At 54.2% G+C, this 24,051-nt stretch overlaps 1 protein-coding gene across 5 annotated transcripts in view; it reads left to right on the top strand.

Annotated features, from left to right (window-relative positions):
* The window catches only part of LOC134559682 (ankyrin repeat and fibronectin type-III domain-containing protein 1-like), a 247,861-nt gene that overhangs the window by 72,725 nt on the left and 151,085 nt on the right, over positions 1 to 24,051 (top strand). For all 5 annotated transcript variants that reach the window (XM_063414712.1, XM_063414710.1, XM_063414711.1 and 2 more), the window contains 2 exons: positions 4,232 to 4,425; positions 10,471 to 10,688. In XM_063414712.1, coding sequence (XP_063270782.1) covers positions 4,353 to 4,425; positions 10,471 to 10,688 — 291 coding nt within the window. In that variant the 5' untranslated portion in view covers positions 4,232 to 4,352. The remainder of the gene's footprint in view (positions 1 to 4,231; positions 4,426 to 10,470; positions 10,689 to 24,051) is intronic.

Raw genomic sequence — 24,051 nt, 5'->3', positions numbered from 1 at the left:
TGTTGATAGCACACTGCTGGTTTAGTTGTTGCTGGGAAATGCTCCCCCCAAGTGAAGGACATTTCCATTTCTCATGGTCTGCCAGTGGGAAGGTGGCAAGGACTGGGAGAGATCACGGCCGGGACAGAGGGATATTCCAGACTGTGGAATGTCATACTTAGTATGGAAACTGGGGCATTGGCTGGGAGAGGCTTATTGCTGCTGAGGAACAGGCTGGGCTTTTTGGGTGGCGAGAGACTGTATTGGGCACCACTTGTCTATCTGGGATTTTGTTCCCCTCTATCTTTTTCTTATTTCCATTTTCATTACAGTAATAACAATAACAACAATAATGATGATCATAACGATAAACACCACCAGCAACTGTATTTCAGTTATTACCTCAGCTCATGGGTTTTACCTTTTCCCAGTTCTCCTCCCCACCCCACTGGGGGGTTGGGATGGATGAGGAGCTGTGTGGTACTTATGTGCCAGCTGTGGTTCAGCAATGACAAGTGGGATAGTAAATCCATGGAGCTGAATTGTGCTTGGGAATTTGAGTTCAGATTTCAGAGCTAAACAGGTTTCTAGTTGCTTTGCTTTTTCTGACAATATAAATCACTGCCTGAAGATATATAGCTTGAAAATTGCTTCTCCAACAGAGTGAATTCTTCTGGTTTTTTTCCCCCATGTGACTCTTGTGAGTGGCCCTGTGAGCACAAAAGGAACGGGAGCACTAAAATGCTAATGGGGTTCTGCAGGTGATGGAGCTGTACACAGGTATCCTGAGATTTACATGCACAGGAAAAGGAATGTTTTGAACTCATTTATGCAGCACAGCGATGTGTTAAGCTCTGTCCCTGTTGCCTTGCGCCAATGAAATATGTTATGATGAGAGGTACAAATGTTCTGCTGGAATGGAAACTGCTTGGGAAGCTAATTCTGGTTTTGTATCTCTTGGCACAGCATGTTTCCATGCTGATCCCACTGAAGCGTGGGTCCTGGGGTGGGCAGGGTGGTGCTGAGTGCCTGGCATGGGTGTGGCACCGCTGCCCCAGGCCTAGGGGAGTGCTGTCCCTGCCCCAACCCCAGAGAGCAGCAGAGCAGCAGCACCTGGGAATCAAGAGAGATTTCTACCAATAAACTGCTGCCCTAATGTCAAAATGTGCTGCCCACCCCTGCTCTGAGGGATGTGCTGTGTCAGGCTGGCAGGGGGTGCCCGGTCCTGGCCCCTGCCCTGGCTGCTCCCCACGGCCGTGTACCCCAGGGGTTGGTGTGGCTGTGCCTGGGAGGTGGCTGCAGGGCTGTGGCACTGCCCTGGCCCTGTGCTGCTCTCCTGAGTGACATCAGACTGGCACCACTTGGGAGCTGCTGCCACGTCCAGAATGGGAGTGAAGAGCTGTCGTGACAAACATCACAGTGACAGGAGAGCACCAAGGGTCAGGAGCTTTGGCATGATAGACTCTGCCTGAGCACTGGAGCGTGAAGTAGGATAAAAATTAGTGGTGGAACATGCAGGAGGCAGAGCGGTTGCCCTGCTGTCTGCACCAGGAGCTCAGGTCTGCATGATCACCAGGCTGGAGCCCCTCTAATCTACAGCCAGGCTGGGAGAGCTGGGATTGATCACCTGGAGAGGAGAAGGCTCCAGGGAGAGCTCAGAGCCCCTTCCAGGGCCTAAAGGGGCTCCAGGAGAGCTGGAGAGGGACTGGGGACAAGGGATGGAGGGACAGGACAAGGGAGAATGGCTTCCCACTGGCAGAGGGCAGGGATGGATGGGCTATTGGGAAGGAATTGTTCCCTGGGAGGGTGGGCAGGCCCTGGCACAGGTTGTCCAGAGCAGCTGTGGCTGTCCCTGGATCCCTGGGAGTGCCCAAGGCCAGGCTGGACAGGGCTTGGAGCAGCCTGGGATGGTGGAAGGTGTCCCTGCCCATGGCAGGGGGTGGAATGGGATGAACTTTGAGGTTCTGTCCAACCCAAACCATCCTGGGATTTATGATGCTCCCGTATGGTTGGAGAAAGCTGAGTCCAAGATAGAGGGAGGGCAGTGAGAGGTGTGGAAACATCCATGGGGAAATGAAAGCTAATTTTGTGAGAGGAGATGGAAAGAACTTGCGTTAATCAGCCTTGAAAAATGCAGGCAGAAAGGGGCTGGGACTTCATTATAATGAAAATTAATCATGGGAGCAAACACTGTAGAGGGGGGATAATTATTTAAGCTAAAGGTTAATATTGGCACAAGAACAAATGAGCATAAGCAATGAAGAATTGAATTTTAGATGGAAATTTGAAGGATCTGTACCATTCATTATGAGATTTGCCCATGGCAGGGAGTTGGAATATGATCTTTAAGGTCTTTTCCAACCCAAAGCATTGTGTGGTTATGATTTTGGAACAACCTTGGGTGTGCTGGGGAACTCATTTGGGCTCAGCTGTGGGTTCTGTGAAAGCAGGGGGCAAGGGACAGCCTTGGCGTGACCCTCAGCACAGGACACCCCACAACAGTGCTGGGCTCTGCTCCTTTTTATTGTATTTCTGGGATCCTTGGAGCATGGCCTGGGCCAGTGTCCTGCCTGAGAGGGACACATGAGGACCGTGCCTGGGCTCTGGGCTGGAGCAGGAGGAGGGGGCCATGCTCCCAGGCCCCTGCAGGCCCAGGCTGCCTCTGGGCTTTTGGAAAGAGGTGGCAGCGTGTGGTCATACTGACACAGGGATGTGTGTCCTGGTCACCCCTGCAGATCCGGAGCCCCATCATCAAACTCGGTTGAGTTTTGACCTTGCAGAGACATTGAATTAGTGTTTTTAAATGTTCCATGATACCCTGAGAAGCTCTGCAGTCCCTGCTGTGTGAGTCTGGCTTTCTGGAGTCTGGACCTTCCCTAGTACCTGTCCAGTTACCCGTTTTCTACCTCAAATCCCTTTCTGGTATTGTGGATGGTATTTAATGGGGGTTTTGCTGCCTCAAAGGAAATTCAGTCTTGAACCATCTGATTTCTTTATTTGGTTAATTCAGATTATCTGGGAGTTTTGAGGCAGGCTGGGGGCTTGAATTCTTTTTCTGCTGGTTGAGCCCTGCAGCTCAACATGCAAATCCTAATTACAGTACCTGGTCAGGGGAGAAGGCTTTGCTGGCACAGCAGCAGCTTTGCTAACAGAGGCTGCAGTGTGGTGTTGAGCCAGGTGTGCCCAGGTGGGCAAGAGGCCAAGGGCACCTGGCCTGTGCCGGCCCTGGGATGGCAGCAGACCGAGGGCTGTGCCTGTCCCCTGTGCTGGGCATGGTGAGGCACCTCCAGTCCTAGGGTCAGTTCTGGGCTTCTCACAACAAGAAAGACACTGAGGGGCTGGAGCACATCCAGGGCAGGGAACAGAGCTGGGGAAGGGGCTGGAGCACCAGAAGAGGCTGAGGGAGCTGGGAAAGGGGCTGAGCCTGGAGAGAAGGAGGCACAGGGGGGACCCTGTGGCTCTGCACAACTCCTGACAGGAGGGGACAGCCGGGGGGCGGGGGTTGGGCTCTGCTCCCAGGGAACAGGGACAGGACAAGGGGAAATAGCCTCAAGTTGTGCTGTTAAGGGAGGGTTAGATTGGATCTTGCGGAAAATTTTCCTTGGGAAAGGTGTTAGGGTATTGGAATGGGCTGCTCAGGGCAGCTGTGGAGTCACTATTCCTGGAAGTGTTGAAAAGACTTGTGGATGTGGCAGTTAGGGACATGATTTGGTGCTGGGGTAATGGTTGGACTTACTGATCCTGGGGGGCTTTTGCAACCTGAACAATTCCATGATTCCATGAAGGGTGCTATGCTCAGGCAGGGGTGGCATGTGTGTCACAGAGGAGTCCTGGCCTGAGGGATCCTTCCCACCTCCTGAAAGCCCCTGTCCTGTGTTCTCTGTCCTGTCCCAAATCCTGAAAGCCCCTGCCCTGTGCCCTGTGCCAGGTCCTGAAAGCCCCTGCCCTGTGCCCCATGCCCTGTGCCCCCTGCCCTGTGCCAGGTCCCGAAAGCCCCTGCCCTGTGCCCCATGCCCTGTGCCCTGTGCCCCATGCCCTGTGCCCCCTGCCCTGTCCCAGCTCCTGACACCCTGTGCCCCATGCCCTGTGTCCTGTGCCCTGAGCCCTGAGCCCTGTCCCAGCTCCTGACAGCCCTGCCCTGTGCCCTGTGCCCTGTGTCCTGTGCCCTGTGCCCTGAGCCCTGTCCCAGCTCCTGACAGCCCTGCCCCGTGCCCCGTCCCAGCTCCTGACACCCTGTGCCCTGTCCCTGCAGGTCTCTGGACAGGAAGCCGCAGCGGCCGCTCCTGGGGAAGTCGCGGACGCTGCCCAGCATCCCGCAGTCGCCGGTGCTGAGCCGGCTGCCCCTGCTCGAGCCCGCGCCCTGCAGGGACGAGATGCCGGAGCAGGAGCCCTACAAGAAGCGCTCGGCCTCTGAGCACCAGAAAGGCTGCACGGTCCCTTCTGCTGGTGAGTGCCGGGGCGAGCACCCACCCCTCTCTTTCTACAGGATCCCAGCAAAGCTCTCCTGCTTCTCCAGTGGCACAAAGCCAACTCTAGCCCACGTGGAGTTTACTCTGCTCTGAAAATAGCCCTTCTTGGCGAACTTTTGGGTTTTTTGGCTGCTGGTTGAGTTGTTCTTTGACCTCAATACTTAAACCTCCCCATCCTTCATATTATGCTGGTAAGAAAGAAGAGTTGGTTGTTGGAAGCCACCCGAGGTGGGGAGGTGATGCTTGGAGCCATCTGCCTGAGGGTGCCTGAGGGGGTGGGGCCACCCCGGGGCCTCCCTGGCCAATGCAACAAGCCCAGGTGTCTCTTTTCTATGCCACAAAGTGGCTTCAGGGCACTTGTAACTGGTCTCTACCAGGAGGAGTGGCAGGAGCATCATCGCTGTGCCCTTCCCACAGCCCTGGCCTTGGAGATTTGCAAATGCTCCCAGCCTAGCACTGTGTGTTGGCCTTTGGGTCAGCCCTGAGGATTTTTATCATGTTCTTCTACTCTCATGCTGATCCTGATGAAATACTAATATGGCTGGGCCAGCTGCTCTGAGCAAGTTTATTGGCAAAGCTGCTGGTGGCCAAAGCGTTCCAGTGCTTTTGGTGCCAGCAGGATCACGCTGGGACTATAAAAGTGATGGGAAAGGGGATTATTAACACTGAAACAAAGATAAAGCCTGGAAGCAAGGGCTGACAGACCAGTGCTGAATAAAATCCTTATAAAACAGCTCACTTCAAACAGCACCCTTGGATTTTTTTTATTTTAATTTTTTTTTCTTAAATTATCCATCTCACAGTCAGATCCCCGTGTTGCACAGCAGAGCAGCTGTCCAAACCCTGGATTAATTTTGATGCTTTGCAGGCTGCATTTCATTTCCTGGTGCTACTAATTCCCCCCAAAACTGTGCACAGAGCGGATCTTTGCACATCACTGAGCCCGTCCTGCCACTCTTGTCGTGGCAGAGTCCTGGGTGCCCTGCAGCACCTGAGCCACTGCTTCCATGTGTGGGACCTGTGGGTTTTCCTTCAGCCCATCAGACTAACTGTTAGAGTAGGTCCTGGAATGAAGGTCCTGTGGTAAAGCTGTGTAGCCTCCACCACAAAGGATGTGGCATTCAGGGTTCCCTTGTACACCTACAGGTCCCCAGCTGCTCTGTTGGTGCTTCCAGGGAGCTCTTCTGGACGTGAAGGAAGGGAGTGGGAGGCTGGTGTAAGACCATGGGGAGATGTTGCCGTGTGAGTCAGAGCCACTGCAAACACCTCACCTTCTGCTGCTGGGACAGACACCTCCTGTCCTGGGACTGCAGACAGGCTCGTGCCCCATGGAACAGCTGTCCTGGAGCAAACCCCGTGCACAGCCCTCCCTGCACAGGGGGAGTCACAAAAACTCTGAGCGCACAAGAGAAGTGTTTAAGAGCTTACTTTACCCAGGCTGGAAGGGCCCAGGGATGCCAAGAGGAGAAGGAGTAGGAAAACCCTTGGAGAGTGGAGGGCTCCCTTCACAGCCAGAGCAGTGGATGAAGGAGTGTGTGGTTTTCTGTCCAAATTCTCCCACATTCTTTTCCTGGCTCAGTTAGGAACTGCTAATTAGTTACTCATGAAGGCTGTCGGGATGCTGTCCCAGAGGAGAAAAAGAAGAGACAGCACTGCTGGCAGGGTGGGACATTTGGACAGCATGATGGGAATGGAGCAGCATGTGGTGCTGCAGGTTAACGAGCCCTGGGATGCTGACAAAGAATGCAGGATTCCCATAAGGATTTATGAGTAAGAGCTGGGCTGCTGGTTATCAGGATGAAGAGGCCCTGGCACAGGGTGCCCAGAAATTTGTGGCTGCCCCTGGATCCCTGGTAGTGTCCAAAGCCAGGCTGGATGGGGCTTGGAGAACCCTGGGATAGTGGGAGGTGTCCCTGCCCACGGCAGGGAGTGGAACTAGATGAGCTTTAAGGTCCCTTCCCACCCAAACCATTCCATCATTCTTGGATAAGGTCCTTTCCCTAAAGAACAGGTGAATTTGCTGTGAGCAGGTACCACTACTCCCCATTCAAGGTGGGGACACAAGACCAAAACCAGCTCAGGAAGAGTCTCATGCACAGGGACATGGCAGGAGCAGGGCTGCCCTTGGGAGAGGTGGTGAGATCATCTTCAGGGAGAGTTCACAGAGCTCTGGGGAGGAACTGCACTCTGGCTCGCTGCTGTTTTGAGGGACATGAGCAGAGGAATCACCAAGCAAGATGGCAGAAGTGATTATCTTTGGCATGGATGAGATGTGACATCCTCATCTGACCACTGAGACATGTTGCTCAGCCTTTTCCTTTGTGTCTCATGGCTCCAGTGTGGCAGCACTGGAGGAGGGATTTGCCCTGGCACTTGATGGGAGGCCACAGGAGGTTGTCCTGCTGTGGCACCACAGCTACTCTGCAGATCCTTGTGAGGAGGTGCCTGGTGGGGAGCTGGGGCCCTGAAGATGGACCGAAGAGCTGACCCTGTGGCTGCTGAGCCTCCCAGACCCCTTCTTTCTCTTCAGAACAACCTTCCACCTCATTCCATGAGCTCAGGAACTGGCTGGCCTGGTCAGCAAGTCTGGGTTTCCTGGTCTGGTTTTGTTTTGCTCCTGCAGGTCGTCCATAACAGTGCTGATGTTGTCAGCTGGGACAGGCTATGAGCTCTTCCTCTCCATCCTATATCCTTCAACCCCGTGCCTGGAGCTGCTCCAGGGTTAACCCCAAATCCTTATGGCCTGGAATGTAGAGGGGGGAAGACAAGCACAAATGAGTCTTGATCGAATGGGGACAGAGCCTGCCCTGTCCGAGCCATTATCCCCTGGGTGTCACACTGCAGTCTGCCAGGAGGTCTCACACCTCCTGGTGGCACAGAGCAATAAGCTGCCTGTTGCTTCTCATCCCTTGTTCCCCTGTGAAAATTTAAGAGTGGGACTGAGGAAAAGCCCTCCTTTACTCTCTCTCCTCCTCCTACAGCAGGCAGGGGCTTCTTCTCAGCCTTTGGCCACCTGCAGCCCTCAGCTGCAGCCTGCACAGAAAGTCACTGCATGGTTTACATGCGTGGTCCTTTGCAGTTCCCTCTTACACCTGGAAGGAGCAGACAAGTCTGGAGCACTTCCTGCCTCCGTTCTCCCTTGTCTGTCAAGCAACATGCAGAGCTCTTCAGGAACTGGCTCCATGCCCCGCTGTGGATCTGGGAAGAAGTCAACTTGTAGTATGGCTGGGGTGAGATTACTGGGAATTGTACCCATGGGAGGAAAAGAAGCCACAAGGAAGCAGCTGGATTTGAGCTTCGACCAAGACCTGGAATTAACTTTTCTTCTACTTATAGAGGATTTACTGGAGAGACACTAGGTCTCTGTCCTTGCTGTCCCTTCCATCCTTTGATGTTTGTCCTCCCCAACACCTCAAATTCAGAAAGAAGACAGGGTTTGCAGGAATTGTTATTGTCAAGCCCAAGGAGGTGGTCAGAAGATCTTCCAGAAGTGCTGATGTTGAGGGCACAGCTCTGAGTGGCAGAAGGATGAGCAGCTCCAAGGCACAAGAGCGTGAGGATTGTTGGCCTCCAGTCTGTGGGCATGCTCCTGTTCCTGGCATTTCCACTCCAGGCTGGATGGGACCTTGAGCAACCTGATCTAGTGAGTGACATCCCTGCCTGTGGCAGGGGTTGGAACGAGATGGGCTTTAAATTCCCTTCCAGTCCAAACCAGTCTGTGATTCTCTGACTTCTTCATCTTCCCTTTCTGACTGTTCTGGGCTTGATCATTGATTTACTTGTTTGGTAGCAATCAAGACAAGCTCCTTCAGAAGGTAGAAAAGCATTTCGGGGTAGACAAGGCCCTGTAGTGGCTCCCTGTGTGCAGGGCGGAAGGACCCAATCTGGTAAGGATCACCCCTTGGGCAGGCCAGGGAGCAACTGCCTCTGGTCCAGCTCCTGGCCTGCACTGGAGAATGCAGCTCCTGTAGATGAGAGATGAGACAAAAAGCAGCAAAATCCTTGGGGAACTGGATCAGTGAGAGCAGATGTGGCCCAGCTGCTCTGTAGGATTTGAAACCCTACTCCTCATGCTTGGGTGAGGTGCCTGCACGAAGGTGTGGGTACGGCAGGTGAAGCCTTTCCCTCATTCCGCACACGGCCTTGGCCCTCCCTTGCTCAGGGCAGCAGAGCAGTGGGGACTGTGTCTGGATGGGCTCTGGGGCTGGGAGGGGACAGTCTTGAGAACACAGGGTGGCACAGGCAGTGGCTGGGCCATCTTAGGTGAGCACGGGGGTGGGTTTCTCCTTTTGTGTGCGACTTCCCTGCGTGTCCCCTGCATCTCCTGTTTCAGTGTTCCCTGCTGCGCTCACAGAGTGATGCTGTCTCATGACGGCAGCCTGGATCTGCCTCCGATTGACATATTTGTGCATGGAATAATCACAGCTTTCAAACAGCAGTTCCTGTGTTGTGTGAGGTGACATTTGGAGAGGAGCAGCAGCAGCCTATTAGATCGAAAGTAGGGGAGGAAAAATCTACACAATGCTCGTAGTGCTGTGCTCTGGGTTGCCTCTTTCATGGAATGGTTTGGGTTTGGGTTGGAAGGGACCTTCAGGATAATCATGTTCCACCCCCTGTCATAAGCAGAGACACCTCCCATTAGATCAGTCTGCTTGGAGCTCTGTCCAACCTGGCCTTGGACACTTCCAGGGATAGGGCAGCCACAGCTTCTCTGGGCAATCCGTGCCAGGGGCTCAGCACCCTCTCAGGGACCAGTTCCTTCCTGATGTCCAATCTAATCCTGCTCTCTGGCAGTGTGTGTAGGTAGTTCCTCCTCTGGTGTCTTGTAGTCCAGCCTGTATCCCATCATATTCCAGGTAAACCCCACAGCCTTTCTGGGTAAACTGGACTGCACTGCTGAACTGGGGCTTAGGGCCATTATCTGCTTTAAACCCCAGAAGTGTTTTGCTCCTCAGCCCCAGTGTAGTTGGGATCATGGTTGTTCATGCTCAGAGGTGCTGGGTTTTTCGGAAATGAGAGGTGAAGGATGTTGCCTTGGTAAGAGGCTGCAGGAGGGGGAGAGACCCTGGAGGCAGTCCTGTGAAATGCCCTTTTGGGTTAATAATTGAGAAGAAGCTTTTATTGATTGTTTGTCATGGCTTGAGCAGTGATTTTGGCTGAGGGGAGGAGGCAGGGCAAGCTCCAGATGTAAAGAGGAGATTGGCAACAAAAAGCAGACAACAATCCGAGCCAAAGGAAAAAGAGCGCAGCAGTGATATTCTGGAAACATCTCCTGTTGTTTTGTTGTTCTTCCCTTTTGTTGCAATGAAATGTGGCCAGTCCTGCCCTGGGATCACCAGCCCTGCATGGTGCCGACTGCTACTGCCACTGTCACAGTGCTAGTGAAGTTTGTCCCTGGGCCTCTCAGCCCTGCACTGCTGCATCCTGTTGCTGCTGGCGACGGGCAGGTGGAGAAGGGAGGTCTGGGTTCTGTCCTTCATGGGGCTTTTGATTTGCTCCTGGCTGTGCCATAAAGGGTTTTTTGGGGTTTTTTTTCCCTGCAGGAGGAGATAGCAGTAAATCCTTTTGTAATTTGTAACACCTGGGGTGCCTCATTTTTCCCATTCACAAAGCAAGACTTCAGGGCCAGGTGGTTGGACAGGGTTTGGAGCAACTTGATAAAGTGGAAGGTGTCCCTGCCCATGACAGGAGGCTGGAATGAGATGAACTTTAAGCTTCTTTCCAACAAAAAGCATTCCATGATTCTAACTGTATTTGGATGATTCCTGCCAGGAAGATGGTGGGGACAGTGGGTAGCTGGGGTGAGCATGCTGGGTGCAGAGGCTGTTTCCTGGGCCGGGGGTACGTGGGGATCTGTGGGAGGAACTGCCCTCTGAGTAAGTCCCCAGCATCTGTACCCCACAGCTGCGGGATGGCCAGAGGGGGTCCAGGGGTGCCCACTGAGCATCCCCAGAGCTGGCTCGAGGGGTAGGACACGTCTGGGCCATGCTCTGATTGAGAGGCATCTCCTTCTCTTCCGCAGGGGAGGCCTGGCGGCTGGAGGATGACTGCTCGGAGCCCCCCAGGGCCCCCGAGCTCGGCACGGCCGTGGAGGACGCCCCATTCAGCTATTTCCGCACCCGCTCCTTCTACATGAGGAAGAGCCTGTCTGTGGACAACCACCTGGGCTCCCTGAGCTATGCCGTGCACCCGGCCGAGAGCAGGGCCGAGCGCGTCAGGACCAAGCTGCGGCGGCAGTTCGTGAGTATCGGGCTTGGGCCCCCACGCTCGCACACGCGGCTTCCCGAAAACATCGACATCTTGGAGAGCTATTTTTGTGCCCACTGTTAGTAAAAACAACAGAGAGGCTGCTCCAGAGTGGTGGAGCAGATGGTGGTGGCAGCTCGGCTTTGTCCAGCCTGTGACAGAGCCCCTCTCCTGGGGGTCCTGTCCCTCTGACAGAGCCCCTCTCCTGGGGGTCCTGTCCCTCTGACAGAGCCCCTCTCCTGGGGGTCCTGTCCCTCTGACAGAGCCCCTCTCCTGGGGGTCCTGTCCCTCTGACAGAGCCCCTCTCCTGGGGGTCCTGTCCCTCTGACAGAGCCCCTCTCCTGGGGGTCCTGTCCCTCTGACAGAGCCCCTCTCCTGGGGGTCCTGTCCCTCTGACAGAGCCCCTCTCCTGGGGGTCCTGTCCCTCTGACAGAGCCCCTCTCCTGGGGGTCCTGTCCCCCCGGCTCCCGATGGGCTCCCACTGGCTCGGGGCAGCTGGTGCTCAGCTGGGTGAAGTGTGGGGCGAGGGCCTGGGCTCTGGGCATTGCTGTCCAAAGTACAGAACAAGGCTGAAAGTAGGAAATGAGTTTTCCTGTCCTCAGCTACATGTCTGTGAGGAATTGCACCTTCCCAAAGGTTTGCCGGGGCCCAGCAGTGAGGGGCTGGGGCAACAACGAGCCACCACCGAGTCCCTGGGGCAGCTCAGACCTTACTGGCCCTTGGGAGCTCCTGGTGGCAGGACAGCAGGGATGCATCCGGACTGCACCGCAGCTGTGGGAGCCTCTGATCAATGTTTAATGGGCTCTGCCTCTTCCCTTTCCCAGAGACACCCGACTCCGGGGTTCGGATGTCCTTCCCCCCCCTCCTTACCCGCTCAGGGTTGTAATGAGGGCTCAGGTGTCGAGGTGGTGAGAAGCACTCGGTGTTGATTGGCAATGGCTGAGAGAGGAGGTGGGAATGGAGCAGGGAATGGGCTGAGGCAGCACAGCTCACCCTGTCCCAGGTTGTGCACAGGCACATCTGCTGGCACCCTGGAAGCACAGACTTGCTCTGGCCCAGAAGGCTGGTCCCTCTGGGGCCACCAGGGGTTTCTCCTGGTGTACCTGGACAGTGCCACAGCTGGGCAGTGTGGGTCTGGGGGCTCACCCTCCCTGCTTGTGCCTGCACGGTTGGATGTAGGCACTGCCGTTGTCCCTGGTCTCGCAGGGTAGGTGTGCCTGGGTGAGTCTGTGGGAGCTGCTCACAGTCCCTGCACTGCCAGTGAACCTTCTTGGAGGGAACTGCTGCCTCAGGCTCAGGAAGTGCTTGAAACCTCGAGGATGGAGATGAGCACAAGCAGGACAGGGCACCTGATGGGCAACCGAAAGATGTTGGAGATGTTTAACATGAGGCGGCCCTGCTGTGGGGTAAGGAATTGTCTGCTTTTTCTGTCTGCCTGGATCTGTGGCTCCAAGCTGTACCCAGGAGAGCAGGAGTGACAGGAGGGAACTGAGATGTTGGGGACTGTTGTCTTTCAGGGATGTTTTCCCAGTATCTCTGTGGGACCTGTTCCCCACAGCCTCTGAGCTGCAGTGGAGATGGGCACAAAAAGTGTTGAAGCACTTGGGTTTTAAGCACAGTGTCCTGGTACCTACAGAGAACTGGGTTCTGCCCTTCCTGTGGGGCAGCCTCCTGTCCCTCCCTGCTCGGTGCCGTGCCAGCCTCTTTCTGTGTGTCTGTGGCCAGTTTGATTTGGCCTTTGACTTACTCAGGATTTGGGGACCTTTAGCTTTCCTTGGTGTACCCACAGAACTGACTGTCTGTCAAGGAACAGAGCAGGTTTTTTGTAGGATGTGTGGATGTGGGGTTGTTCTCTCCTTGCTAAATCATTTCTGGCTCATTCCAATGTAAAAGTTGTTAATGTAGACTCACCCATGGGTTCTGACCTTGTGTGACCTGCTGAGAAAAGCAGACTCATCCTACTTGGAAAGGGCTTCCAGAGGGCCCTTCAGTAGAGGCAGGAAGTGTGGAGGAAGGTGAACTGGCAGCCTGGCTGAGTCTTGGGCCAGTACAGGACCAGCATTCCCCACACAGGCCCAGAGCCTGGTTTGTAAGTTCAAAATGCAGATCCTGCCGAGCTGGGGAAGTTATTTCCAAGAACAGTTCTGGGCTTTGTGTCCTCCCAAGGCTGGGTTAGTAACTTCCCATGTCTGTGCTGGAGGTGTTGCAGCTTCCCCTGGGCTCGTGTTGTGCCCTGGCCCTGTGTGACACCAGCTCTGCCCAGCCTTGGCTGGGGGAGGAATTGCTGGCAGGTGGGATCTGCTCTCCTCATGCCTGGCACAGCACATAAAGGAGAGAGCACGATTTGCCATATCATAATGGCTCATCTTTTAGGAAGAAGCTGGATTAATTTTTCTGGGCTGCTGCACTTCCCCAGCCTGTAATATTGATTTCTGGCTTTGCTCTTTCCATGCTGACAATCTGAGCCACCTTTGCTTTGCGATGCAGCTGCTTGGCTTGGTTTTAAATTTCCTAAAAAACAGAATTTTGGGAATTGCTGAGAGAGGGGAGAGGCTCTTGAGGCTTTGGGTGGACCCTCCCGTGGCAGGGTGGATGATGATGGGGCAGAGCTGTTGCCTCCGTGCATCTGATGCTGTGTGGCCACCTCACATCCTTGTGATCAGGTGCTGCCTAACAAAGGCTTCATGCTGGTCATGGTCATTGTCCAAAGGAGAATTTGCTATAATTTATGTGAAAACACTGGAGTCTGGCTTCCCTGCTCCCCTGGCTGTGAGATGCTGGATGCTGCCAGGGCTGCCGGAACATCTTTCAGTGCAGAGGGAGCACCTGCGAGTCCTGCCTAGCCTCACTGTCCCCAGCAGCCTCTCTTCCTGTGCCTGCAGAGGCCAGCACAGCTGCCTTCCTCCCAGCGTGCTGGGCAGGGTGGGATTTCTCCAGTCATGTCACTGGTGGCATGTGTCTGCAGTCGCACTCTGCTGTGTGATGGATCTGCACGTACAGATTACTGGAATTTGCATAATTTGAATTTTAAATGAATTCCAATTTTTGTGATTGTCAGAATGAGTTTTCTTTCTAAAAAGCCTTTCCTTTTAGCTCCTCCAAGGCCTGTAGTGCTGTCAGCGTTCCTGCCTTGGAGACAGGGGAGCGGCTGATTGCTTTTGACATCTGTCTCTCACTCAGATCCCCTGCCTTGTCCCAGTCACTCCAGCTGTGACAGAGACAGTGACCATGGCCAGGCTGTGACGGTCCCCTGAGACCTTGGGCATGTTGTTTGGGGTCACTCGGTGATGGCCAAGGGACTGTTTTGGTTTTGTGCCCAGCTGGCTCCTGAGATGGGCAGCAGGAGCAGAGATGGGACCTTCTGCAGTGTCCCTTGCCGAGGGAGGAGAAGCGAGACATGGCTGAATTACAGAGTGTGCTGATCTCCTTGTCTTCACTGGAAAACTGATCACTAAAGGCAGAATTAACCCTGTTAAACTCAGCATTAACCTTATGGAGCATTAAAAGAGGTCACCAGGGCTGAATCACTCTCTGTGGTGGCTGCTGGGACAGTCAGTGCAGACTGCAGCAGGGCTCTGAGGGAATTGTGCTCTTCCCTTTTCCCCATGGGAATTCCATGCCCACTCATTTTGTGATGTTAAGGCACAGATCCTGCTGCCTCTGGAGAGGAGGCAGCAGTGCATGGGGCTCCACACGTTGGCCCAGCTTGGTCTGAGGTCTCTGCCCTGAGCCCTCTGCTGCTCTGAGAGGATGTGCTGCTCTCTGAGCATCGCGGGGGAGTCACCCGGTGTGTGCAGGGAAGGTGGAGGAGAGCAGCCCTCGGCACGGCCATGGCTGCTGCCCCAGCTGCCCTGACACTTCTGCTCGCTGTAGTTCCTGCAGGTTTCAAGTAGGTGACTCAAGGTTGTGTTGCTTTCCTGCCTCTGCACTAATTAATTTTATTCTGTACTCTCATGCACTAATTTATTTTAAATTTGTTTTTATTTGTATATGGTATTTTTCCAGGCAGTGATTCTGATATGAAATGTCTGTGCCCTGCAGGAAACACTTAGACTCTGTTTGTCTTGGGAGTTGTACAGATGAGTTGAGCAGAGGAAATCCCTGCCTGACAAAGAGATTATGACAGAGACAAGGTGAATTGGGATAGCAGAGCCTGGGAAGGGAGGCAGTGAGGGGAGGAACTCACTGTGTGGCAGAGACCTGGTCACACCTGGTGCTCACTGGAGCCACTTGAAAGCACCGGGCTGGCATCACCTGACAGGTACCAGGTTTTCCTATTCTAATGAATAATGATCAGCCCAGAAATGTCTCCTGTCCCTGGTGGTCACTGCATTGATGTTGGGGAGTGCAGAAATTGCCCCACCCCAGAGCAGTACCTGTCCATAGCGTGTGATTATCCCCGTCTGGGTTTTGGGTACTAGGTGAGATGGAGACAAGGTAGGGCCTTGAGCCCATCTGTGCATTATCCCAATGGTTTGGTCTCGTTCCTAAGTGTGCAGGGATCTCTCCAGGTCTGTTGGGTGCAGCCTGTTGTCCTGTGTGTGCAGCCCGTGCCAGAGGCTCTGCTGTGATGCTTGTGGTGACAGCGAGGTCATGCTCACCCTGCCATGGTCCCTCTGGTGCCAGTGAAATCCCACTCTCTCCTTGCTGGTGGTACCTCTCTCCTTGCTGTGTTTTATTTGGGTCTGTTCTGACACTGCTATGAACATGTGCTCTCATACCTGATTTCACAAAGGATCAGCAAGCAGACAGAAGATTCTTGGCTGTGGAATCTTCTGTGGTTCAGTGTGATAAAAATAAATACATATAAAAAAATAGAATCATAGAATCCCGGGGTAGTTTGGTTGGGAAGAAGCCCTAAAAACCTTCTCATCCCAACCCCTGCCATGGGCAGGGACACCTTCCACTACCCCAGGTTGCTCCAAGCCCCATGCAGCCTGGCCTTGGACACTTCCAGGGATCCAAAGGCAGCCACAGCTTCTCTGGATTGAAAAAATGACCATGTGAGAGGCAGGTCAGCTGTGCTTGGTGAGGAGGTGGAGTAGAGCAATGAGAGTCATCCTGGACCTCCACACAGACTGCCCCAGCTCCCAGAGCAGAGTGGCAGGGGCTGCCTGAGGGAGGTAATTGCAGAGGCAGGTAACGTTTAGCTCTGTGTATCACTCCTGTGCCCAGCCCCTCCTCCCCACACTGCTCACTTCCTGGCTGTTGTTCACTGAGTGCTTAACACAGAAACCCAAACCTGATAAATAACGTGTTGTTGGAGCCAGAGAGAGACTCATTCCCTAGAGAGCAGTCCCTGGGAGCCGGGAAGAGCCTCCCTATGAATCACCCCACTTTGCAAATTAGTGTGGGAGTGAACAGGCACAGCAAAGCTCGAAACCAAAACGCACCGGCTCATTTCTCTGGCGGACGTGTTTTATTTACAACAGCAGCTTGTGACGTGCCAGCTGGTGCTTTGTGTGCCTGTAGTAAAGCAAGGATGGCTCGGGAGGAGCACAGCATGCTGTGGGATTGCTCTCAGCATTCCCACACTAAGGGAGGTGTCTTAGTGGGAGGAATTAGGAAGCAGAGGAGCAGTTTGTGGGGAATGCTGCAGGCCGTGCTGGTAGAGAGGGAGTTCTGGTGGGGCTGGGGACAGAGTGAGACATCCAACTTTGGCAAAGCCAGGCTGGGACCAGGCATCTGTGACAATCAATGTGAGCTGGGGTGGTGAGGCCTCTTCTGTTTGCTGTGAGAAATGTGGGCCCAGTGCTGGGAGGGTTGAGGGCACAGGAATCTAAAATTAACACACAGAAGATGTGGGATCCTGAGCTTGAAACTGGAAGGGATTTGTTGCTGAGGACCAGACTTCAGGCTTGATTTCAATGCTGCTGTTGCAGGGTGGGTACTAGTGAGACTGATGTGTCATCTTCCAAGAAAATATGCAGGCTGGCTTTGGTACTTACCTGGGCCTTTCCAAATAACTTATGGAAACTCCCACAAAATAACCTCTAGATCCAAAATATAACAACCACAGTGAGAAACCTCCAGGCTCTCCCTGCAAACCCGCAGTTTTTGCTCCCTCTGCTGGCTTTGCTCTGGGGAGGAGAGCCTGATCCACCTTCCAAGGGCTGGCCATGCTGTGGGGCGTGGGCCATCCCACAGGCTGGCAGAGAGAAAAGCAGCAGCTTCAACAAGCCCCAGTGCAAAATCCTGCACCCAGGTTGGGGCAACCCCCAGCACAAGAACATGCTGGGCAGGGAACGGACCAAGAGAGGGCCTGAGCAGGACTTGGAGGTGTTGGTGGGTGTGGGTTGGACCTGCCCCAGCCGTGTGCACCCAGAACCCCCCTGTGCTGGGCTGAGCCCCAGCATGGGCAGCAGGGGAGGGGGGTATTCTGCCCCCTCAGGTGAGACCCCACCTGCAGAGCTGCTCTACCCCTGGGGCCAACAGCAGCAGGACCTGGAGCTGCTGGGGAGAGTCCAGGGGAGCCCATGGAGATGACCCAAGGGCTGGAGCCTCTCTGCACTGGGGCCAGGCTGGGAGAGCTGGGGGTGCTCACCTGGAGAAGAGAAGGCTCCAGGGAGACCTCAGAGCCCCTTCCAGGGCCTAAAGAGTCTCCAGGAGAGCTGGAGAGGGACTGGGGACAAGGGATTGAGGCTCAGGACACAGGGAATGGCTTCCCACTGCCAGAGGGCAGGGATGGATGGGATATTGGGAAGGAATTGTTCCCTGGGAGGGTGGGGAGGCCCTGGCACAGGGTGCCCAGAGCAGCTGTGGCTGCCCCTGGATCCCTGGAAGGGTCTAAGGCCAAGTTGGACAGGGCTTGGAGCAGCCTGGGACAGTGGAAGGTGCTCCTGGACACGGCAGGGGGTTGGGATGAGTTTTAACAGGCTTTCCAATCCAATCCAATCCAATCTATTCTATGATTCTATGAAGTTTCCAGCCTCTGATGTGTTACCATTTATATTTCTGCACAAGGAACATCAAATGCTCAGCAAGCAGCAGGGCTGAGGAGGAGGAGAGCAGAGTTGTTTGCCAACTTCCAATTTTACTCTGCTTCTACCAGTGAGACTCACCAAAAATGTGCACCACGTCCTTCGTATGTGAAGTTTGTGTGAAAAAGGAAAATAACCACAGTGATTTAAAATAAGTGAGACACTATTTTGTGAGCTGGAGTATTCCTCCTCCGAGGCAGGACTGAGGTCTTACGTGAAACTCAGAAGATTTTTTGGGTTGGAACTGCAGCCCTGTGTGGGCTCTTGGCAGTGCAGGGCGGGCTGGGGATGCTTTGGGCTGCAGCCAGCAGTGGTCCAGCTCTGTGGAAAACCAAATGCCTTTGCCTCCATCCTGTTGAGCATGAGCACTTGTGCTGGCATGACCCAGATCAGTGTCTGGTTGTCATGAAGAGGTGCTTCAGCTTCTCCACATGCCTTCAGCTGGCTGTTCTCTCCCAATAGCTAGCTGTGATGTGGCCACATGTCAGCTGCTCAGGCCCTTCCTGGCCTTGACATCCAGCAAGAGAGGACCTGGCTGGAGGTGTTCCTGTTAATCCCAAAGTGCAAACTCTGTTGGGTTTTGTCATCCTGATTTCCCTTCCTTCTAGTGTTTGCCAGTGAGAATGGCTTTGTGATGGCAGGTCCCTGGATCCAGGCAGGTCACTGCTCAGACCAGGCTACTAAATCCCATCCTCTGCTCCCCATGGGGCCTCTTGGTCTACCCGCAGTCCTTCCTTTTGTTTCCCTGGGAGATATGTTCCTTGCTCTTCTTCTCGAGCTCGCTGCAGTTGTTTCCCAGATCTCAGAAAGGACATCTGTCTGTTGTAATGCGTCCTCGTACAGTTCAGACCCACAGTCTGCAGCTCTTTGTATCCTCATGCTGAGGGAGGCAGGTGCCCCAGATTTGTGAGCAAATGGTGCAGTCCCCATATGCCTTCGACAGCATGAGGTTTAAATCCTTCAGAGCGCTTTCCCTACAAGCACATTCCTGCAGGAGGCTGCTTGTGCCTGAATAAGCCTTTTGGGACACAGTTGTGGCTTCTTAGAAACTCAAGTGGATTCAGCTGCAGGACTGGGAGCACTTGAATGCAGTGGCTGTGGAGGTGGCACTTTGTGTGTGCTGGGTGCCATCAGCTGCTGCTGCAGAGCCTCTCCAGGTGCAGCCTGCCTGGGATGCGCTGGATAAATCACCAGGGGGCTGTAAGGCAGTTTTTCCATGAGGAAGCTGAGCTGTGAGCGGCTGGGCAGTGCTGCAGCGTGGCTGCAGTAGCGGCTGTGTGCTGCCAGAGGTCCCTGCAGCACCGCGCTCCACGCACCGCCCGCAGCTGCTGCTCCGCTGCTCCAGCTTTCTTTGCTGGAGCGCTACGCCTCTGGCTCAAGCGCTGCGTTTTACCTGCCCCTGCTCTCACTACTGAGGTCTGAGTTCTCAGCCTCTGAATCATGGGATTCCACACTGGTTTGAGTAGGGATGGGCCTTAAAGCTCATCCCATTCCACCCCCTGCCACTGACAGCAACACCTTCCACTATCCCAGGCTGCGCCAAGCCCCATCCAAACTGGTCTTGGACACTTCCAGGGATGGGACAGCCACAGCTTCTCTGAGCACACTGTACCAGGGCCTCATCACCCTCACAGCCAGGAACTCCTTGCCAATCTCCCATCTGTCCCAGCCCTCTGGCAGTAAGAAGCCATTCCCCTTGTCCTGTCACTCCAAGTTCTTGTCCAAAGCCCTTCTCCAGCTCCCTTTTACCTCACAATTTCCCCATTCCTCATGCCTGGGAGTCTGTGGGAAACTCCCAAAGCTCCCCACAGCACTGGGGGGTCACCATGTCAGCACCCAGTGATCACATCTGACTGTCCATCACTAGTGAGCACTGTCAGGACTCTGTGTTCTCCCTGCACATGGAGGCAAGGCTCAGCTTGTTGCTGCTGCCCACTCTCCAGGGTGACCTGCGTCCAGGGTGAGTGGTAGGACGTGACACTGGTGCTCCCAGAGCGTGCTTGTCCTGCTGCAGGTCCCAGCACCTCATGCAGGGTTTGCTGCTTGCTGTGTATTGCTGATCTCAGCTGGGTCAGGAGGGGCTTTGGGGGGATACTGTTACAGAGCAGAACTCGATGTGAATGTAGCCTTTTGTGGCACACAGATAGCCTTACCTGCCCCGCAGCTCCCCTGGGGCTCACAGTGACAGAGCCGATGTTCAGTAGTTCCCTGGCAGGACGGTGCCACCCTGCTTCATGGGACACTGGCACGTACGGGCAGAACTGACTGTCCCACGGGGGTTGCCATGTGTCTCCTTTCCCCCTTTGTGGCACGGTGCCCACGCTGGCACACGGGAACCCATGGGCACCATGAGCTGGGGCACAGACTGGAGCTGGTTCAGCTCTCTGGGGAAGGCTGACAGCAGAAGGTCTGGTGGGGACTGGGGAAGGAGAGAGCTCTCTGCCATCCCAGGGCCCCCACAGCTTCTCTCCCTCTCCAAGAAGCTTGTGGGGAAGCCTGACACTTCCTGAGGAGCACAGCCAGGCCGAGGTTCGGGAAGGAGCTGGCAGTGGTCCCAAAAGGGACATTAAGTTTGGAGATTAAGTGGAGCATTTCCGGTGGGAACAGGCTGATGTCTGGGGTCGGGTGTCACCTTGCTGTGACTGCAGCAACAGCCTTGTTGCAGTTGGGAAGGATGGAAAAAGAAAGGATCCTGAAACCTAAGAGCTCTTCTGCTATTTACTTTGGTTCTGGTTTTGCTCCAAGAATAGAAACAAAGACGGTGGATTTGCATCACCAGGAGCAACTTGAGGAGGGAGGAGGAAGTGATGGGACCTCACTAGTGACAGGAATGTGCTGGCAAGAGGAGGGCCCTAGTGACAGGGAGGCGGTTTGACCCGGGGGTTCCTATTAGCATTTTGTTCATGTCACTTATGTTTTAATTTTTAATGGTGGGTTGGTGAGGTTCAGCAATGAGTCTTATCTCTGTGAGGGAGCACTTGCACAGAGTACCCAGGCTGCTGCACAGAGGAAGGTGCCTTTGGAGGTGCCTCACTTGCATAATTGAGTCTTGATCTCCTGGAAAGAAAAGGAGCTTTATCTCTCTCTGCACTGACTATTTACATGTCACATGTAATGCTGTTTTTCCTCCTTCCTGCTGCTGCAGTCACATCTCCAGTCTGAGCCCAATTCCACCAGAGTACTGAGAACAACCACAGTGGGGTGGGAGGGGCATTTCTGTGAGATCCTCAGACCCTCACCCTGAGGGAGGGAGGGCTGGGATGAGGAGGGATGGAATGGATGCTTTGTGGAGCTCTTGACACTCATTTAATGGCAAGGAGTGTGTTTGTTGCTGGCCTGCTGACCCTGTCCTTGCTGAAGCCTCTGAGCAGCCCAGGAGAAGGAGACCTGGCACCCAGGAGCAGCTGGCAGGGCAGCAAGAAGGCTGAATGATGTTTTTGCAGGAGAGAATTTCCCAATTCTTTGGCTGTTACAGAGGTGACTTCCAAGGGAAAGAGGAGATTTTCTGAGATGTCCAGCTGGCAACATGACAACATTCAACTTCTTGATGTCCCTGTTCTCTGACAGCAGAAATGGTCAGCCGTGTGATAAGTTTCAGCACTTCTGGACACTTTGAGGAAAGCAGGACAAAACAGCTGTCCTAGAATGACCCTACATGCTCCCAGTGTCCCTCTGGGGGTGGTGGGGTCCTGGAAAGACCCCAGTTTCAACTTGGGGTGTTGGGGTCTTGTCCGTGCCACTGTTATCTCCTGGGGAGAGATGGACAAGACTGATTGCTGAAGCAGGTCAGGGATGGAGCTTCATGTCAGGAAGCTCCAAGGGAAATTGCTAGGCCCCTGCTGGGGCTGGGCCCTGCTTCAGCCCCTGCTGCCTTCCCCTCTGGCAGTAGCTGGTGCACAGGGAGGAGGAGCCACACACTGGGCTGTGGTGCCTGGGCTGGGAGGGAGCTTGTGCCCACTCTGGTTGGGGTTTGTCCTGCTTCCCCTCAGGGGGGACGGGAGGGGGGTCATTCTCTTTCAATAATTGGCCTCTGCATCTCTGTGGCTTGAAAGTCAGCAGCAAACCCAGCCCATAGCTCTGCTGATCATCCAGGTTTTGTCCAGATGACCATTCACTGTTCCATGTGGCCACCAGGTAGCTCTGGTGACACCTGTGGCATTGGCTCTGCAGCAATATGTTGTACAGTGGGTGGTAGGATAGAGCACTGGCTGCCCCAAAAGTAGGGAAAATAGAGTCCTAGTGCCTGGTGTTGGCCTGGGAGGGGGTTTGTTCTGACTGCAGCCCCTTGCTTGCTGTGAAAAGGCACCAAGTCCTTCACCCTGGGATTGAGCCTTGTGATGCTCCAAAAGGAACACACAGACCACAGTTTCCTGGGAGCCTTTCTGTTGTTGAGCCCATGGGAAGGATTTGGGCAGGAAGCAAGAGGTGTGCCTGGAGAGTTCCAGTGGGCTTCAGGTGAATCCAGCCTTTCCCCCAGAGGTCTGGCAGGTCTGTGGTTCTGTGTGCTTTTACCAAGAACCTTGGGGTGACCCTTTGTTCCTCTCACTTCTGGAGAGCACTGAAGAGCCTGCCCAGAGAATTTGTGGAATCTCCCTCACTGGGGATATTCAAAATCCACCTGGACACAATCCCGTGCCCTGTGCTCTGGGATGACCCTGCTTGAGCAAGGAGGTGGGACCAGATGACCCCTCCAGTGGTCCTTCCAACCTGAGCTATTCTGGAATTCTGTGACAATACTGGTGTCTGATCCAGCTTTCCTGCCCTTTCTGTGTCGAGCCTGTGAGAAGGCACCTTCTCAGGAAGATACAGCCCTTCTTCCATCCTTCGTCTTCTTCCTGAGATCCATTGCACCAGAGAGCCTTTGGATGTGATTATGTATTGCCTGGTATATCGGCAAAGCTGTTTTGGCATCTGGGAAGCCACGTGGGCAAACTGCAAATCTTCAGCTTGAGTGTTACTGTGAGTGAATTAATAACTGCAGCATCCCTGGACACTGCCTGCTCGGAGTCCTGCAGGACACATGGAGCTGGAGCAGCTGAACCTGCTGTGACCAGAGCTCTGTCAGCTGGGCACATTCTCCTGGAGGCGTCAGACCAACCCAATAAACTGGGTTTAATTCCCAACACATTCAGCAGATCAGAGTGTTTTCCTTACCTACCCTGGCAACAGGCAGCCACAGGTGATGTCACTGAGCTCTGTGGTTGCAGTGCCTGAGCTCCTTCTGGGGAGGTGTCTGTCCTCCCTCTGGGATGGGTGTTTGTCCAGCCAGGGCCCTGCTTCTGGGTGCCCTGTTCTTGCTTACAGTGGTGCCTGGGAATGCTGAGCTGCAGCCACCTGTGTGTCTGAACCAGATTTTTATGGGAATCCTCAGGAACTGCGGTGTGGTGAAAGAGATCTGCCCCAGCACACATGTCTGGGGGTACAGATGGACCTGTTTGTTCTCAGGGAGTTCCTTTCAGCTTTACCTGGGTGAGCCTGCTCCTTTCAGGCCTGCAGCACTTGAGACAGCAACAGGCACGGCTTCCTCTGGGGTCAGGCTTTGTCCTGCATTGTGGGAGCTCTCGTGGGAGTATTCCAGGCCTCTGCCAGGCAGGATGGGCAGTGCTTGGCATGCAGAGTCCTTCTGCTGCTTTTCCATCTCAGCCACAGCTGGTTTTGGTTCACTCTCCTTGTTTTCTGTGTGTGAGTCTAAGAAAAGCCCAGTTGCCTCCCTTAGGAGAGCACTGGGGAAGCCTTGAGAGCCACAGGAGCTCCAAGAGTGCTGCAAAGTCTTTATTGAAGAAATCTGTGCCCTTGCTAAGGAAAGGCAGGTTTTTCATCCTGGCAAGGAAGTAGATGACAAAGTTACTGTTGCAGAGTGGTGCTGGAAAATATCCTGCATTTGGAGACCTCTTCCAAACAGTGACAAGCCACCTCCTTTCTGTGCAGGCCTCCTTGGCCACAGAAAGGCATTTAGATCAGCAGCAAAGGCAAATCTTGATCAAGGGACATGAAGAGTTTTACTTTGCAGGTTCTTTTTGCATAGGGTGGACCTTTATTTAGTCTTGGTTTTGTTTAGCAGTTCCCATCACACACAGACTTGCACCCTCACACCCGTGGACATGTCTCCTTTCTCCAGGACCATCTAATGCCCCCATGGGCATCACTCCCCCTTCCCAAAAAGTTATTGTTCCTAGAAAACAGAGCAGCTCTGCTGGAATGTTAATTGGGGGAAGTGAATAACCAGGGCTCCCCTCTGCCTAACCTTCCCCAGCCCCCTCTTAACGAGCAAATTGCATTTATTTAGGCATTGAAGGTCCTGTTTCTCCTCCCCTGGGCAGACTGAAGTGTCCATTGTGCAGATCTGCCTTGGGATTTGCTGCCATTTGTTCAAGGAA

The sequence above is a fragment of the Prinia subflava genome, chromosome 17 (assembly GCF_021018805.1).
Source record: "Prinia subflava isolate CZ2003 ecotype Zambia chromosome 17, Cam_Psub_1.2, whole genome shotgun sequence".
Lineage (NCBI taxonomy): Eukaryota > Metazoa > Chordata > Aves > Passeriformes > Cisticolidae > Prinia > Prinia subflava.
Note: the sequence above shows the minus strand (reverse complement) of the source record. Positions and strands in the feature narration are given on the sequence as shown.